Below are 16,729 nucleotides of genomic sequence, written 5' to 3'. Positions count from 1 at the left end.
CTTTGTGGTTGCACTTCGAGAGAAAGATGACAACCACAAAGCTCCCAAACAAAAGGTTAGTAAAGTATGTTAAAGTAAACAGAACAAACATTTTTCGTACACAAGATCTTTAAGATGATGTATAGATTTGCACGTACTCAAATTGGTTTGGTGTGTTTTCACAATGAGTAATTATATTGTTGTGACCGGTCATAAAACACACCTTTTCATCAACTGTTTCACTTTTTTTTTTTTTTTTTTTTTTTAAAGTTCTTGATTATTTCAAAGGGTTACTAATGGCATATGATATGGACCCTAACCCTCAATCAATATTAATGTGGAATACCTAGGGGACTCTCATAGTATTGTTGCAAATTTGCAACGCCTCCCTGGAGATGGTTTTTAATGGTACAATGTCTCTGGGGCTTACCACACGATAGAGCAAATAATAAAGTAGTCAATTAAAAAACAGTCATAGGGCAATAAGGGCAGTGATAATGGAGCACAAATAAAGGAATAGACTCACATTCTGAACATATTATGGAGTGGAAGAAACTATAAACATATGAGGATGATGGTGCAAAATATCTAGTTAGCAGCTTTCCTGCACTGTGCAGGATTTGTAAAGTGCATGTGTGTAAGCACTTGACAATTTTTTTTTAAAGAATGGAATAGTATTAAATATAAGCAATAAATAGAATACATTCTGGGCTCTACTGCAATTAGTAGGGTCTCACTTCAGCATGTGCATGCCAAAACATTACACCTTGAATTAAATCAATGCATTGCTATCAACCGCACGCCGTATATGTGACCAATTTATATGATGTGTTAATGTCATCGTTTGAATGAACATTGCACATGGTTTGTCATTTTTTTATAGGGTGTCCATTATAGCAATAATTGACAGGCAGCTAATAAAGCTATGTAAATTTACTTGCCTGTTGTAGTCAGCCTGACTTGATTTTTTTTTTTTTTTGGGAGGTGCATTTTTATGTCTATTTTGGACTTTGTACAGAAGCAGGCTCATGCTGTTACAAGAGAACATTTTTGTCATTCAGCTAAGAGTGTCTGATGAAACAACCAGTGCTGGGGATCAAGATGCAGGGCTCATCTGACAAATATTTTCATTATGTCACATTTTTGGCTTCAGAGACTGTCAAAATATGGCCACTAGTCTGCTATGAGTTAAGTTTGGGGCCAACAACAACAAACAGAAAAAAAAAAAAAGACAGCCAGAAGATGGACTGTGCTTAATGGGAAATTATTAACCTTTAATAGGATTCTTATCCCAAGTGTGTTTTTTACTTGTAACTATATATTTTGATTATTCTGTTCATCTGTGAACTTATAAGACATTGACCAAAACCTGAAAGTTATTGACGCTTAATCACCAAATATGCATTAACAATTTAAAAAAAGTAGTGTTCAGTCAAAACAACGACTATATCCCTTCCACAGAAATGTTACATCCAAACATGCATTGTTTCTGGTACGTCATGATAAGAACGAAAATACAGATGATAGATTAATAGATGGATTGCTGATTCCCAGACTGTATTGTATTAGTTTTTTGTTTTGGATAGTGTTGCTTATTGCTCATATAGAAGTATTGTTTGGATAGACCTGTTTGAAAATATAATGACAAGTGACAAAAATTATGACAAAAAATGATTATGAAAAATCTTAAAATATGTTGGATTAAGGCCTCTGCTGCCAGATAAATTTTGTTTTTTGTAAAACTGCATTTTTTTTACAAATGCCCCACCGTGTATGGGGGAAAGTTGTTGAATTTTTTAGGGTGGTGTATTATTTTCATAGTATTTCATGTATAATCTAATAAGCTATTTGAACTAGGAATGTTTTACATATGAGAAAATGTCCTTTTTAGAGTCTCCATTTGAAAGAAGAAAATCTTTATAAGAATGTTCTAACCTGTCACAAGACAATACAGTACTTTGATTGCTTATTGTTTGATGATTGTCAAGATGATGTCAAAATTTAAATGTATCATCTTTTTTAGGAAGCTTTTTAATTTTGACCAAACACATGTTAAGATCCTGAACTGATTGCAATAACGCCGTTTTTTTGTTTGTTTGTTTTTTAATTCTGGGAATGAAGAAGAAGAAGGGACTTTTGGACGTCATTAAAGAAAAAAAAATGATGTAACCAAATATATGAGTATCAGTAATAGTACATCACAACTTTTTCTTGGAGTACTCCAAATTTATTGTAGCCACTTTACAACTCTCTTCTTGTAACTATGGTAGAAGCATTAAAACTTTCAATAATTCCCCTAAGAAATAAAGAAAAGGGCATTAGGCACAGAAACGATTACGTATTATTACATCTCTATTGCTTTGTCAAACAACTTACACATTACATTTTATCAACAAATGAAGCATGCCCACTGGGATACATTGTACTGGTCTAAATACTCAGCGATGGTAGACATGATCCAGATCTTCCTCTGGTTCATCGTTATTCCTGTCAGACTTCCAATCAACAGGAGCAGCGGCACTGTCATCGTCTTGGGAACGGAGGATCCAGCTCAGCACATCAGGATGGTATAAGTCATCCATGTCAACCTCGGGTTCCAGGTGACGTCTCACCTGTTCAAACTGTTCAGCTGTCTCTGGTTGGGGTTGTGCAAGTCTGTCCTTTTTGGATTCAGCAATGAGCGGGTTAAGATATCCATCCATTTCCTCTATTGCTTTGTGGTAGACGGCATCCCAGTCCTGCTCAGGCTCCTCACCGTAAATGTCTTCATCTTCGGCCGGAAACTTCTCCATAGGAGGATGGTGAACATCGTCTAAGTCTACTTCAGCCACTGGGGCTGTTTTTTCCTTACTTGTGGAGGCCACGATCTCCCAGATCTTCATTTTGGGATCAATGTCATAGTCGGTTTGATCCATGTCCTGCGGAGGCTCCACTTCCACATCAAAAGGCATCTTTTCGTCTTCTGACCTAAAATTAGCATCACAACACCACAGAAGGAGAATTCATGAGTTAAACTGGAACTTTTTGGAAACATATCAAACTGTGTACAATAAAAGACAAAACATTTTATTTTCCCCATGCCAAGGTATCAAAATGGATTGCATACAATTGACAGTGGAAAAAAAACCAATAACGTTGGTACTTGACAACAAGTCAGAGCAGGGGTGAAAAAACAAAATTAACTCAGCGCAATAGGGTTGAGGTTTGAACCCTAAATTTAGCAGGATATAACCGCTATTCCACAACACCAATCCTTCTCAATTGTGGGGCGATGCCAGAGGGGTGCATACTGTATGACCTGGGGGAACAGGCTTTGCTTTTGCCATGTGAAGTGTAATTTCACGTCCAAGGCACAAGGTGGTGCAGTGGCACTGTCATTCTCAAAATCGGTGCAGGAATTATAAACTCTAAATTGCTATCAGCATTTTTCTTCTAAATAATATTAATGATGAATGTGATGTATGTAGAAAATTGAAAATTGATCAATCAGTGCGTTTTATACTTTTTTCTTCAGGTTAAAATGTTTGAGATATTGGTGCTCCTGTTCCATATCCATTTACATTTACTATTATTTATCGATTTATTATATTTCTCAGCATCAAATGGTTTATTTGGTCAAAAATGTCTCAAGTTCAAATATATATTTAAATATTGTTTACATATTTCAGAGTGATGCACTCTAAAAGTTTTTTTTTTTCAGTTTCAGACTAACCTGTAGCCTGCACAATCACTGTAAAAACTTATTCACATTTATTGAAAGTTAATTTTTGTTGCTTTTCAATATTTTTTCATGTTTTAAAAGGATACAAAATTAGGTTTACTTATACAATTTTTATAGATTTTATAGATCTTATTCGTAATAATCATAGGAGTGTGGGGGACATTCAATGTTTTTTTTTGTTTGTTTTTATCCCCCTGGAATGGTTTTGCAAAAAAAATTCTATTCAAGAAGCACTGCACCATGCTGCCCCAAAGAAAAAAATAATAATGCGAAAATAATGACTTACATGATGTCCTGGAAGGTGTTTTCACTAAATTTATTCTGAGAAAAGATTAAACATCAAATTTCAATCAGAGATCAATTTTGCACTCATTACATTTATGTGCACATTTCAAGCAATCTTTGGTGTAATCTTAAAAAAATGGTGTACAAACCCATGGCTTAGATGGCTTGGCTCCAGTGCCAAATATCAGCGCGACCAATAGTGTAACCCTACATGTGGAAAGATTCAAGGTTAACATGTGTTTTTTTCTCAAGTCGGCACTTTCTAACATGCATCGAGAATTGCTGTTGGCTCCTTACCTGAACATGGTGTGCTCCTGTTTGAGTGGAGTTTTGAAGGTGTAGAGACTATATGTCTTCACATCAGCCCCAGGACAAAACGATGGTCCAAAGTTCCAACAATAAAACACTCACTTGACCTTTGAATCTTTTTCAATACTGCAACATCAAATCATTATCTAGCCCATGTCATACGAGATGTTTGTAAACTCCATGAGTTAAACTGGAACTTCTCATTTAACATACACTGCAAGCCTTACAGATGAAACCATCAAAATGAGACGTTAATGAGATCATTTGTTTAAATTGGCCTGTTTAATGCCACAGAACGATTTTTTAATGCCTGCTAATCAAAAAGATGCCATTTCAATTCAATAACTACAATGTAACAGCTACTTTATCACCAGCCGGCAATTACAAGTTAATAATTTACAATGAGATATATTTTTTAATCATCTTTTAATCAACTCTATATGACCATTATTGTCAGTGTGTTCATTTATGCTTAAAACAGCAGCCTTGATATAATCATTTTTTTGGCACACTCACAGGGAACAAGAGTGGAAAAATATGTTTTGTTGCCAAATTGACAGTGGATCATCTACTTTAGAATCCATAATACTAGTTGACTCAGCCAGAAAATAAATAAATAAATGATAAATGAACAAATCAAATTATATCGGTCTTTACAAAAAAAAAAAAACAACATACAATTATAAAGAATGAGAAGATGTACTGTTTGGGCCACAGATTTTTTTTTTTTTTTGTTTTAATTAATGGGCATTGTGCTGCTCCGTTTGCATTTCATGCCTTGACCACCCGAGGGCAGTATAATAAAGGCATACCAAGTAAATATTGGTGCCAGTATTACAGATAAAATGTACTTTTAGATTAATGAAATATGTTTTTTGTAATTATTTGCCCTGTTAAAAACATGCTTTTTAATTAAACATTCTTATTGGGTTATTAATCATCCCATAATATTATAATTGTTCTCCAACTAGCATCAAATAAATAAATAAATAAAGCACGACTACGCTCAGGTAAACCTGAAATAGGAATTAAAAATATGTAAAAATCAATTGTGAGTATTATTATATTTTCTATTAAATGTATTAACTATTACAGTACATCATACACAGATATGCATATTACCGTACGAGAGCAAACTGAAAGCATATGATCAATCTAGGATGTTGCCATACATAACACATGGCACCATACGCTTTGCTACTTTTAATGGCTTTTGTCTTTCATTTAAAACGATAAAGGCTCTAGTTAAATGTATGCATCGCTTGGGGTTGCAACTCTCTTCCAAAAATCCATTGCTGTCGCTTTACATGAGTGTTAGTTAAGTTCCTGCCTGATTATTCGTTGACTCCGTACAACAGCAGGAGCGTCAGGAGAGTCAACATATGCTATATTAATGTCAGCGAGCCAGCGCCCACTTGATTTTTTTTTTTTTTTAAAGAGCAACAGCAGTCGCTTCCTGCCTCAACCAGGGATGGCTCCAGTGCGTCTGCCGGGTTATCTGCCCTCGCTATGGGATCCATATGTGTCAGCTCAAAGTTTCATCGCCCCAGGTCACTCTGTGATCTACTGTCCACCACTCCCAGTGCAAATGCCAAACATCTTCAACATCATGTGCAATATGTTAACAGGGAAAAGGCTTCTAGTTAGTTGAAGATGCAAGGCATGTCTATACGTATGGCGGCACTCGACATGGGGATCCAATTCAAGTGACGGTCAGAAAGGTATCTAATGTATTGAGCTATATGTTTAATATTGTTGCCCTAACTATATCAGAAGTGGCTCTCAGAGTCTGTGTGAGTGTGTGTATTTGTTTAATGTGGTGTACTCAATAAAGTGGCCGAAGGGTGGATATTTGTAGGGAATATTTGGGAAAACATCATTTATTCTTTGAAGATTTGATTAATTTAAGAAATTCAATAAAATATACAGCTAACAATAATAATAATTTAATATAAGATATTTGAATGGAAGCATTAGAAGGAAAATCAATATTAAATAATTCAAATCAAAACTCAACAACCAAGCATTCATGAAGATTCAAAGAGATTTTACTGTCACATGTATAGTACTATACCAATCACTACATGTTAAAATAATATTGATGTTTGTGTTATTATATCAGTCCTTGATCATTCTTTTTGTTATGTACTGTATTTTCTATTGTGGACAAACACAGTTTGGATCAATGCAACTAAAGTGGAGAGCATTGTCAAGAGCTGTAATGTTGTTCCGTGTTTTGAAAATGAAGTAGATTAGTTTCACAACATTTTATCAAAAATTTATCTTTTTATTGCAATATGTTAATATACTATTATTATTACATATATGTGTTTACTTCACAGTGTAACTTTTCGTTTGAAATGTAATTAAATAAAAATTAAAAATGGCATTCTATTCCTAGGAATGACACGCCAGTATATCATACTATCCTTTGTTATTTCAATTACATTCATTTAATTTGAATTCTTTATTATCTTTATTCACTGATGGAAAAATACCATGGTTCCAACGCATTAAACTGAGGCGTACATTCAAGTCATCAAATATGGTTTCTTTCTTGCCCTCTAATCGTCTAAACCGTAAATAACATCTCATTATGTACAAGGAATAGATAAACATTTATGTTTTTATTCCGACATGAACAGACCTATGTGGCTTTGCTGTTTTCACCACACAATCCTACACAACAATATCAAAGACAACTGAATTCCCCATAGCGCCAAACAGCTTCAATGAGACCACCAACTTCAACATAATAGAAGCAACCCTCCAGTTATTGTGTCCTCGAGACAAACGACCTGTCAAACAGACGTTGAGGCAAGGAGATGTGGCCCATTACAGCAACTTTCTGTCAGCCTTGTCGAAACCGCAACCTTGAGTGCAAACCCTCAGGTCTGATGAATAAAGTGCGCTGAGATTGGACCGATGCAGCCTGCCCCCCAACCCGACCCGTCCTCGTCTGTCTTACACACATCAGTGGAGCAGGTTTGGTGCGCATGCAGGCCCGAGGCCCAGCGTCTACATGCACGGATCAACCTCGCAGGGGCTAGGTTCCCCCTCGACCGCTTGGGGTCCCAACCAGCCCTTGTGGAGAAATATGCCATGTCTGATTCAATTTATAAGGGCCAAGTTGGTGGAGTCTTGTGACACGCTGGGTCACTGTGCTTCCACTAATAATCCATTCAAAAAATACTCGTACAGACAGTCATTTTGTTCGTCTAAACACCACCAGATGCTAATAACTCATGTATTATCAAATTAGTCGTGTGTGTATTTCTTTTCCTAATAAATGTATGAACATATATGTGCGACCCAAAAAAGGTGGGTGCAGTCGTAATTACCTACAGCAGTGTACAACCGTGATCAGAAGTGATATACTACTCAGATCTTGGATTGCACTGTATATAATGTCCATCACAATACATTGCTGTATTCATTTTTCCTGTTGTTGCCAAACTGCATAGGTCACACAGCGCTTGTTTTTGTGCAATTGACAAGCCACTTGAAAAACATGGGGGCAACAACAAGGACCACAATCAGTGGGACTCGTCAGGAAAGATTGTGTGCAACGTGTGAGAAACACACACACGTTCACACAGTGTTACATTGCTAAATACCAGCAGGAGCCAAGAATAAATTGCCTGTCTGTAACTATTTAAATGTAGCATTAAGTCTTGATTTACGCCTGTAATTCAGGGATGGCAAAATGTTACAGCTCGCAGCAATTTATGGCTGAACCTAACACCAAAATGCATATTTGTCTTAATTGCCGTTTGAGGAAGAATGATTCTGGCTTGACTTTGCATAATGTTTCTGTTGTGCAGATGTTGTGTGCGAGTGTGTGGGATTGAATGCGTGCAGAGCTTCAGAGTTTGCAGTTGCAATGGGATTTCTTTAACCTCTAACCTAAGTGCATACATTTCTGTGGCTCAAATATGTAGGGATGTGCAGGCAGAAAAAAGTAGTGAAACAAATTCTCTTTTTTTTTCTTTTGGTGAGCTTGGTTTTACATCGAGCAAAAAGCACCCGCGCTTAAAAGCAAGGACATCGACTTCGTTTTTCACAATTTTGAAGCTTCATTTAATCATTTCATATATATATATATATATATATATATATATATATATATATATATATATATATATATATATAGAGAGAGAGAGAGAGATAGATAGATAGATAGATAGATAGATAGATAGATAGATAGATAGATAGATAGATAGATAGATAGATAGATAGATAGATAGATAGATAGATAGATAGATAGATAGATAGATAGATAGATAGATAGATAGATCACATAAGAGTCACATAATGGTGGTTTCAACTTTTATTAGTCACTATGTTCATTTATGTAAATCATTTGTGAAAAGACATTCAAGAAGAGGAACGCCGGGTCAATCAGAGGCAAATTCAAAGGGAAACGCTAGGTACTGTGACGGATAAAAACACCTTACTAATTGAGCACATTGCCTATTAAGCCCTTATTTTCTTAAACCTCTATCAATGTACCGTATTAAGTGAAACTTTTGGTTGGGAAATGTAGGTTGAGACCTTGAGGTTATTCATGTTATTTGATTTTATGTCATGATGTTTTATTTGTAGGAACTCCAAAATGGATATCGTTATGCAAAATTCATATTTTTGTCCATAACGCAAAACTAATCTCCACTGCATACAACTTGTGCCACATCTGCTGATGGCCCGCTGTCCCAATATTTTTGTTGCTTTACTCCAAGGCAGTTTCCAAGAAGCAGGGCAGTATCCTTCCACTCACCTGTCCCAAGTTCATTTGGTCCATAAAAAATGGTTGTCTTTAAAGCCAAGTCCTCGGCCACTGTCGCCCCACTTGACTTGAAGTGGCAAACCACCGACAAACAATAGTCAAGAGGAGACGAGTAGCTGCCGACACAACGCGAAACCCCCAAACACGCCTTGTGAAATGTAATCATCTACACATTGTTTGCACCGCAAGAAAACACAAACCCTCCCACTTCTAAAACAATCATCAGCTCCAGGCCACCATCATTACTCGCAATAAATCACATGAAGGTTGTCTCAGCATTTGAGGCGAACCGCCGCTCAGTCTCTCCTCGCGCTCTTCCGTCATCTCCCCACACACTCACAACATTTAGAAAAGCTGGGGTTTTTTAAATGACTAAAATTAACACAATGATCTATCATTAACTTAATTGATGCTTTCACCAATACCCATTAAGCGCTCATTAGACATCTCTCACTGGAGTTGGACCGCACAAATTACAGGGCTGCGAGAAAGACCTCCACGGTGGAGAGGACGCAAACACGAACGCAGTGACGAGGGAGAAGTCTGACTTATGGACGCGCCACACAGGGAATCATCTGCTCAACAGTTGTGTGTACTGAAAGAGGCTTCGGCTTCGACATGATGTGAGTGTTTTGCTCGGAGGAAAAGTGGACTTGGTTCCTGAGCAGGTGAGTCTAAAGGAGGGGACAGAATGAGGCCAGTGATGAGACAGTCAGTCTGGGGCCTTGTACCATATGATCATCACACTTATCTAGCTACAATAGAGTTGGTGACAGCTGAGGAAGAGGGCAGATGAAATACACTCAAAACCTTTGTCTGTCATGTATCTGGTAGGCACAGGACAAAATTACCATCCCACAATACATAAACTTTCCCCCACATTAGACTTGCCACTTTTTAAATCACTTCAAGTCTGTTTCTTGCCATTTACCAGCAGAGTTCCTAGCATTATCTAAAATCAATGTTTACTTTTTCCTTCATTTTTTCTTTATTACTATGTTATTCAATGTTTTATTTTATTCTTTTTTTTTAAAGAATATGTTCCTATTTTTCCCATCTCACTTCACAGTAAGCAGTAGTTTGGCAATCAAAACAGAGTTGTTCACTGCCAGCTGATGTTTATGATCGTGAAAGTGAGAATTACACTCTATGTACTCAAAACAACCACAGATCTTAGCCTTTCAGGCCCGTAGCTTAATGCTAGTTCAAATTATCACCTATGTATGGCAATAACAACACTTTAAAGCAACGGATTTCAGCAATAAGTGTGAAAAGGCAATTCAACAATCTTCACAGTCAAATTCTTTATCCTCCTGCATAGATTAGGTTATATCAGTGCCGTACTGATGAACCCAATGGGAGTTGCGATGTCTCAATAAACAGCATTCCCATCAGTCTGTTTTGTACTTTTCCTGAGGTGGTCGAGGTGTGCACACAAGAAAAAGAAGCATGATGGCCATTCAACTTTATATAATGTGAGCAAAACTGCTGAATTATTTTAAATATATAAAGATGTTTTTCTTCTTTTTCTGCTGGCTCTCAACAGAGGTGGATGCTTTCTGCTCTGCTCCTCTCCCTCCCTTACACTCTGCTTTGCTGTCTTTGTCCTGTGCTGTATGCTGTGTCAACTATCATCATAGTCTCATGCGAAATTCTATATCAAAAATCTAATGACAGAATTGGTCAGCTGGGCTCTCGAGACTCTATTGACGAAATTTTCTCGATGAAAAAAGGCTTGGTGGGAGCCTTCCCAGTCCTCTGGGATATCCGCTGGTGGATACACCACCTTAGTGTGGGAGGTGTATCTATCAATCTTGTCCAAAGAGGATGTGGGGAACATCTATAATTATTGTAATTTTGATAACGGAGATCCAACTTATTGGAGCTGGTGGATATTTGGTTCATCACAATGTTTCCCAGAAGGACGCAGCTGTATTGGACAACAAGCTGCTGGTCTTCTTTGTAAGCGTTTGGGCAAATGTACAACACTCAGACTCTTGTGGCAAGTGGATACAACCGGAACTTGGATGTGGTTGTAGAATCCTTGTGTAGAACGGCTGACATCCTTTTCTACTGCAAGAACCTTTAAAAAAAAAATTTCAATCAACTGTGATCATTTTGAATTTGCTCTTTCTTCAACATAAATATTCCCATAGGGCCTAGGCAAAGAGGATTCCCCATGGTTTTCGAAGTACCCTGAAGTCACCAGGGTCTTACCAATCCTACCCGGAACCAGCGGGATTTTGAAGTGACCACACAAAAATTGCTGTTTCATGACTTGGTGAACCTGGTGTTGGATCGTAACTACCAAGGGGGAATTTTTGAGCATTTTACATATTTTTGCCGTCACATCCGTCAGATGTCAGTCATCTGTGCCCCGCCCCTGCTCGTCTGTCCCCCATTTTTTCAAGATGCAAATTCTTATTGTTGATCTGTCGCTTGCTCCCATCATCAATGCCCCCCCACCAAAAAAGCAAATAAAAAATAAAACATTAAATCTCTGTCATTTTACTAAAATGTAAAAATAACTAAACCCATGAAAAAAAAATATTAACTGTATTTACTCTCCGCATCTAAAGCTCGGGCTTAAACAAAGTAGAAAGTAAACTTTACAATCTTTACTTCAATCATCCAAATTACCGTTTTCCCCAAATATAGGACATACCTATGTATGGACGCACCCTTGATTTGTGAGCCAAATTCGGGTATTTTCTTTGTTATCGTGTATAGGACCTAGCAACACATGTCGAAAAAAAACTTTAGCAAGATAGAATAAATCTTATCTTTGTAATGTCATCAAAGTTTCTTGTATTTACATTTGTAAGTTATATATTTGTTGCGGGTATGGTGTCCTTCTGACAGCTATGTGTGGCTTGCAGGTGAGTGAGTGGCCGAGCGAGGGAGAGAGGCAGCCCAGAGTCTGGTGCAGCTGGAGGAGTATTTGATAAAGCATTGGGGGGATTTTCACGGAGTGTTGTTAAAATAAATGTAGACCCTACCTCCTCATTATCCTGTATGGTCAGCTACGGGCTCCGATCAAGGTCGCCATGTGAGGGACGTTAGCCTGTTAGCACAAACGTTGTGGCGGCCTCACGATAACTAACCTGCTCTGCTAGAATCATCACTTTGCTCTTGAAAGATACTGTAATATTTCTGTGTGAACAAGGATGAACTCGGACTTGGGTTCAGTCTCCTCGCTTCTTTTATTGAAAATAATGAAGCAGTTGCAGCTAACTAGCTGCTTGTGTTCGCTGAGGTTGTTCACTCTGCTGCTTTCAGGCCAAATGACTGCCTCTAGTCTAGCTCATCCCATTATTACAATTACCATAAGTAAGAATACCTCTGATGTAGAAATGTGCATGTGTACATCGTAACTTGGCTTATATGGCTAATGGATGCGATTTTCCATTGTTGAAAAAACACATGTCTAATCTCTAAATGACTGTTTATAGGACGCACTCATACTTTCGGCATTCATTTTGCGAAAAAAAAAAGTGAGTCCAATATTTATATATATTTATTATTATTTATATATATATTTATAATTCCCATAAGAAGACAATTTTAAAACACATTAAACTACTGGTAATCACACACCACAATGACTAGTGCATGTCGTCGTGACTTGACAGCATTTCGTCATCATGTCCTCTTGGGAGCATCATTGTTTAGTCAATCTCCAGTCTATCTATCTGAGTATCCATTTTCTTTACGACTTTAAAAAAATATTTCAAGTGGTGTTAAAGTTTGTTACATAAACCAAAATTCACATTTGACCATTTTACCTTCAATGCATAGAAAGTGTTGCTCAATGCAATTCATTAAGAACACTTTCTTTCTTAATAGTCGCTGTTACATATTATTGCTCTAGTAATCAACCATTCCCGTGTGCATGTATCTACAGTAGGCTTGCTGCCTACATGTATTTAGACCGTGTTTACACTTCTGTGCTCCCAAGTATATAAGAGTTTAAACATTTCCCTGAAATTTAGAAGATTTAACTGGGTGAGATGACAACTATCATCAACCAGGTGACACAGGTGGTGACGATTACAGCAACTGATTAACATGACAGACAAAATCTACCATTCCGTCAGCAAAACGCCCATCAGTGATGGGCTGACGGACAGTCCATCAGTACCAACAAACTGCCCAACTCTGATTTTCAGTTGCTTTGTGGGACAGTAATCCATTGACTCAACTGTTGTTTTTTTTTCAGAATGTTAATTAGCGTACATCCACTGATAGTGTCATACTTTTCTTAGTGCTGGAGAAATGTAAAATCATCATTGATACTTTGCCCTTCCTATGTTAATATCTCAGACAAGTGGGTTTCTTTGAGAAGACACAGTTGACGTTTTTGTCCACATCTTGCTATTCATGGAGTGAGAAAATGGCTTTTTGAAGCACTTAGATACTTGATTTGCCGAGCTATTCCGTAACCCTTTGCTCGTGTGTATAAACCATGGAAATTTATATTATTATTACAGGCATAATAATTAGAGGGAAAGCACAAGTGGTCCGCTCAATCTAAACACAAAACACGCACCATTTTCAACCCTTCATCACGCTTCTCATAAATTCAGAAAACATGTGGAAGCAGTCAAAGCATGTTAAATAGCAATTAAATGTGTTTTCCTTTGTAATGATCCGGCATATTTTCCACAAAGTGTTTGGCCTCTTAAATGACAGACATTATTGCTCAGGTGGGTCTTTGACAAAGAAATGCTCCCTTTAGGATAAATCAAACACAAGCACAAAGCCCCACTAATAACAACTAATCTGCATGCAGTACGTAATTGAATTGTTTTCGCCAACATGTTTTCCGCAGTTTAGCATTATAAAGGCTGTAGGTTCATAATTTTTTTCTAACACAACAATCCTGAGGTCACTTTTCTTAAGACAATACCACTTTACGTTATTTCAAGATGTCCCTGTCATCCCCAAAAAATACGGAATTTTCAGTTGAACTTTATATTCATTGTATGATGTAGACAGTCCTGTTACAACTTTATAACATTTTTTTTTTTTTTTTTAATCTCAGCAGACAGCCACTTTGACACTTTCTGCCAACTGAAAATGACATCCCAATTGCCCAGGGCTCAATAATGACCAACGGCTTGCAAATATCACACAACTAAACGCAGAAATCATGTGAGCTGTGACTGGTCATTACCTGAGCAACTGTGATGTCATTTTTAGTTGGCAGCAAATGACAAAATGGATGCCCTTTTGAAATGAATAAAAGAACAGGTTCATTTTCCTCCATTTATATTCCACATATGTAATATTATTCCATCTGCCACGTTTAGATGTATGAAAGCAGATAGTAAATTTTACTGTAAAGTAGGGCTGGGGGCAAAAAGTCGACCAAGTTTGGTGAGACCACTTTAAAATTATGTAGACTAAAAATATCCACTTCACTTCACTTAAAAATATATGACTATACCCGCTCTTAGCCAAAAGAAAGGAAAGAAAGTTTTGGACTTCACAAAATGCACTAGAGCTGCATTATCCAATAATATAACCTGTTGCTGCAAACAATTTACTTTTTGGTGTTCAAATTAGAGGGCAGTGAAGCACGAAACGTGCATCGTATGCTCATCAAGAAGAAGAAGCAGCACCAGCAGAGGAAGAAGATTAACTGGAAACTATTGACCTGGTCGCAGCTCCACTATTTACTCAAGGAATATCATTGCAGCATCGTCTTTGGCATTAAAGACACTATTACATGCGAAATGTTTATAACAATATGTACGTGTGAAGTAAATGGTAGTTTGAATTAAATGTTGACCTTGAATGGTTAATAGCTAGTGCACTGCTGATCGCAATGGCTAACCATTTATCCATCCATCCATTTTCTATAGGTGGCTTGCTGGTGCCTACCCCAGCCATCTTTGGCCAGTAGGCAGGGGACACCCTGGACTAGTTGCCAGCCAACATTACAGCATTCATAGACAAACAACCATTCACAATCACACCTAACGGTAATTTAGAGTGACCAATATACGTACCTATCATGCATGTTTTTGGAACGTGGGAGGAGACCGAGTGGCCGGAGAAGACCCATGCAAGCATGAGGAGAAATTGCAAACTCCACACACGGGGCAAGCTGGAATTGAACCTGGCAACTCAGAACTGTGAGGCAGACATGCTAACCATTTAGCAAGGGCACATTCCGAGTAGAAGATAACAAACAATGAGTATTTATATCCACTCATGTTTGATCTTAATTAATTAACAAAAGAAAATATAATAAAAAATGTTTTGGGAGGGTGCAAAGAGGGGGATCGATTACTCCATTATTCAATGGAAAATTTGATAGGATGATCAATTTTCAAAAGATTTGATAGTGACAGAACCATTGCATAGAAGATTTCTGGGTTGACTTCCTCTTTAATAAGACGAGGTGGACCTTCACTTAGCAACACAATTTAAGTTCGAAAAAACATGGTTCACGTCTCTAAAAATGTACTATATTTTCAATCAATTGATATTTTACTGTTACAATTTAGGTGTGTGAACTGGGGAACATTTAATCACACACACACACACACACACACACGCACACACACGCACACACACACACACACAATATGATACCTGTCCCAGTCAATTTGGGGGTAGTACACATCTCAGGGCACATATAAACCAACAACAATTCACACTTACATTCACATTTCTGGACAGCTACAGTCTTCAGTGATCTCATATTGCATACTTGTTAATGTTGGCGGAAGCCTTGAAAATACTGGGAGAAAACGCACTCCACAAAGGAGGGTCTGAGCTTAATTTTTAACCAAGGACTCATAATGAGGCACCATGCGGCCTCCAATGAAAACCATGTCCAAAAATTTGGAGTACAACCAAAATTTGGTGGGAAAAACATGCCTCACAAGTCTTGAGTTCAAACACTTATCATGTGTGACATCATAGAGCAAAGACTACAGTTCATCTAAATGATTAACTCCACAAGTTCTTTTTGTTTATGTCTTTCGTCAAGTTTTGAACCCATGATGTCTCTCAACTGTTAAGTAAACGTGTGAGATCGAATGGTAAGAATTATTGTATTTCCAGAGACAAATGAATGAGCGATCTAACAAAAAATTGTGTTCGACCTCGGAGGTTCCTCTACTGTATATTATATGTGGCATACATCAACCATCAGGATCTGTTCTCGCCTTGTCAAAAATATGTCTGTACTCATTTAAATTTCTTTTGTTGTTTATTGTGTTACCTGGTTATTCTTCTCTATTCCCTATCTCGGTGTGTTTGTTATACAATTAATGACAATGCAGCGCATTCCATCCTATGTCTTAAATCAAAAACGTTTTCCACATGTCGTGGGTAAGTGGAACCTAATGAGGCTCGGGGTCTCAGTGCGGACCAAACAGTTAATTTGGGAAAACAGTGACTTCAAAGTTGTAGCAAAGCGTAGTAAAAGCGAAGTGTGACTGCAAAGCCATGTGATAATGGTTGTCAGGGTCATCACAACAAATGACACCTTTCATATAGAAGAAAGAGAGAGAAATGCCTCCAGGATGACGGCATCAAACACTGTGCCCCCTCCTGCTTCGCTCAATGAATGCCTCCTCGCTGGAGTCCATGGCAGCCCTGGTTGCCAGCTGGACTACCCTCTAACCTTTAAC

The 16,729-nt window shown here is 37.6% G+C and overlaps 1 protein-coding gene across 2 annotated transcripts; it reads right to left on the bottom strand.

The window, feature by feature from the left end:
• Positions 1-2,302: 2,302 nt before the first annotated feature.
• On the bottom strand, positions 2,303-4,334 carry LOC148420401 (uncharacterized). 2 transcript variants are annotated; one of them, XM_088421884.1, is made up of 4 exons: positions 4,283-4,334; positions 4,135-4,192; positions 3,987-4,021; positions 2,303-2,946 (listed from the first exon to the last, which is right to left on the bottom strand). In XM_088421884.1, the coding sequence occupies exons 1-4, from the start codon at positions 4,288-4,290 to the stop codon at positions 2,418-2,420; spliced, it is 630 nt and encodes a 209-aa protein (XP_088278010.1). In that variant the 5' UTR covers positions 4,291-4,334; the 3' UTR covers positions 2,303-2,417. The 2 variants fall into 2 exon arrangements, with proteins under 2 accessions (XP_088278010.1, XP_088278009.1); XM_088421883.1 differs by lacking the exon at positions 4,283-4,334 and having other exon boundaries at positions 4,135-4,260.
• Positions 4,335-16,729: the final 12,395 nt, after the last annotated feature.

Source organism: Hippichthys cyanospilos, chromosome 8 (genome assembly GCF_059441005.1).
Source record: "Hippichthys cyanospilos isolate Australia breed blue-spotted pipefish chromosome 8, RoL_Hcya_1.0, whole genome shotgun sequence".
Taxonomy (NCBI): domain Eukaryota; kingdom Metazoa; phylum Chordata; class Actinopteri; order Syngnathiformes; family Syngnathidae; genus Hippichthys; species Hippichthys cyanospilos.
This window is presented reverse-complemented; position numbering and strand designations above follow the sequence as displayed.

What these genes read in the sequence shown, in the direction of transcription:
- LOC148420401 (XM_088421883.1), bottom strand. Translation starts at nt 4,254, where the DNA reads ATGTTAGAAAGTGCCGACTTGAGAAAAAAACACATGTTAACCTTGAAT. An exon ending in CCAAGCCATCTAAGCCATGG is followed by an intron (nt 4,022 to 4,134) that starts GTTTGTACACCA and finishes ATCTTTTCTCAG; the next exon opens with AATAAATTTAGTGAAAACAC. An exon ending in AACACCTTCCAGGACATCAT is followed by an intron (nt 2,947 to 3,986) that starts GTAAGTCATTAT and finishes TGCTAATTTTAG; the next exon opens with GTCAGAAGACGAAAAGATGC.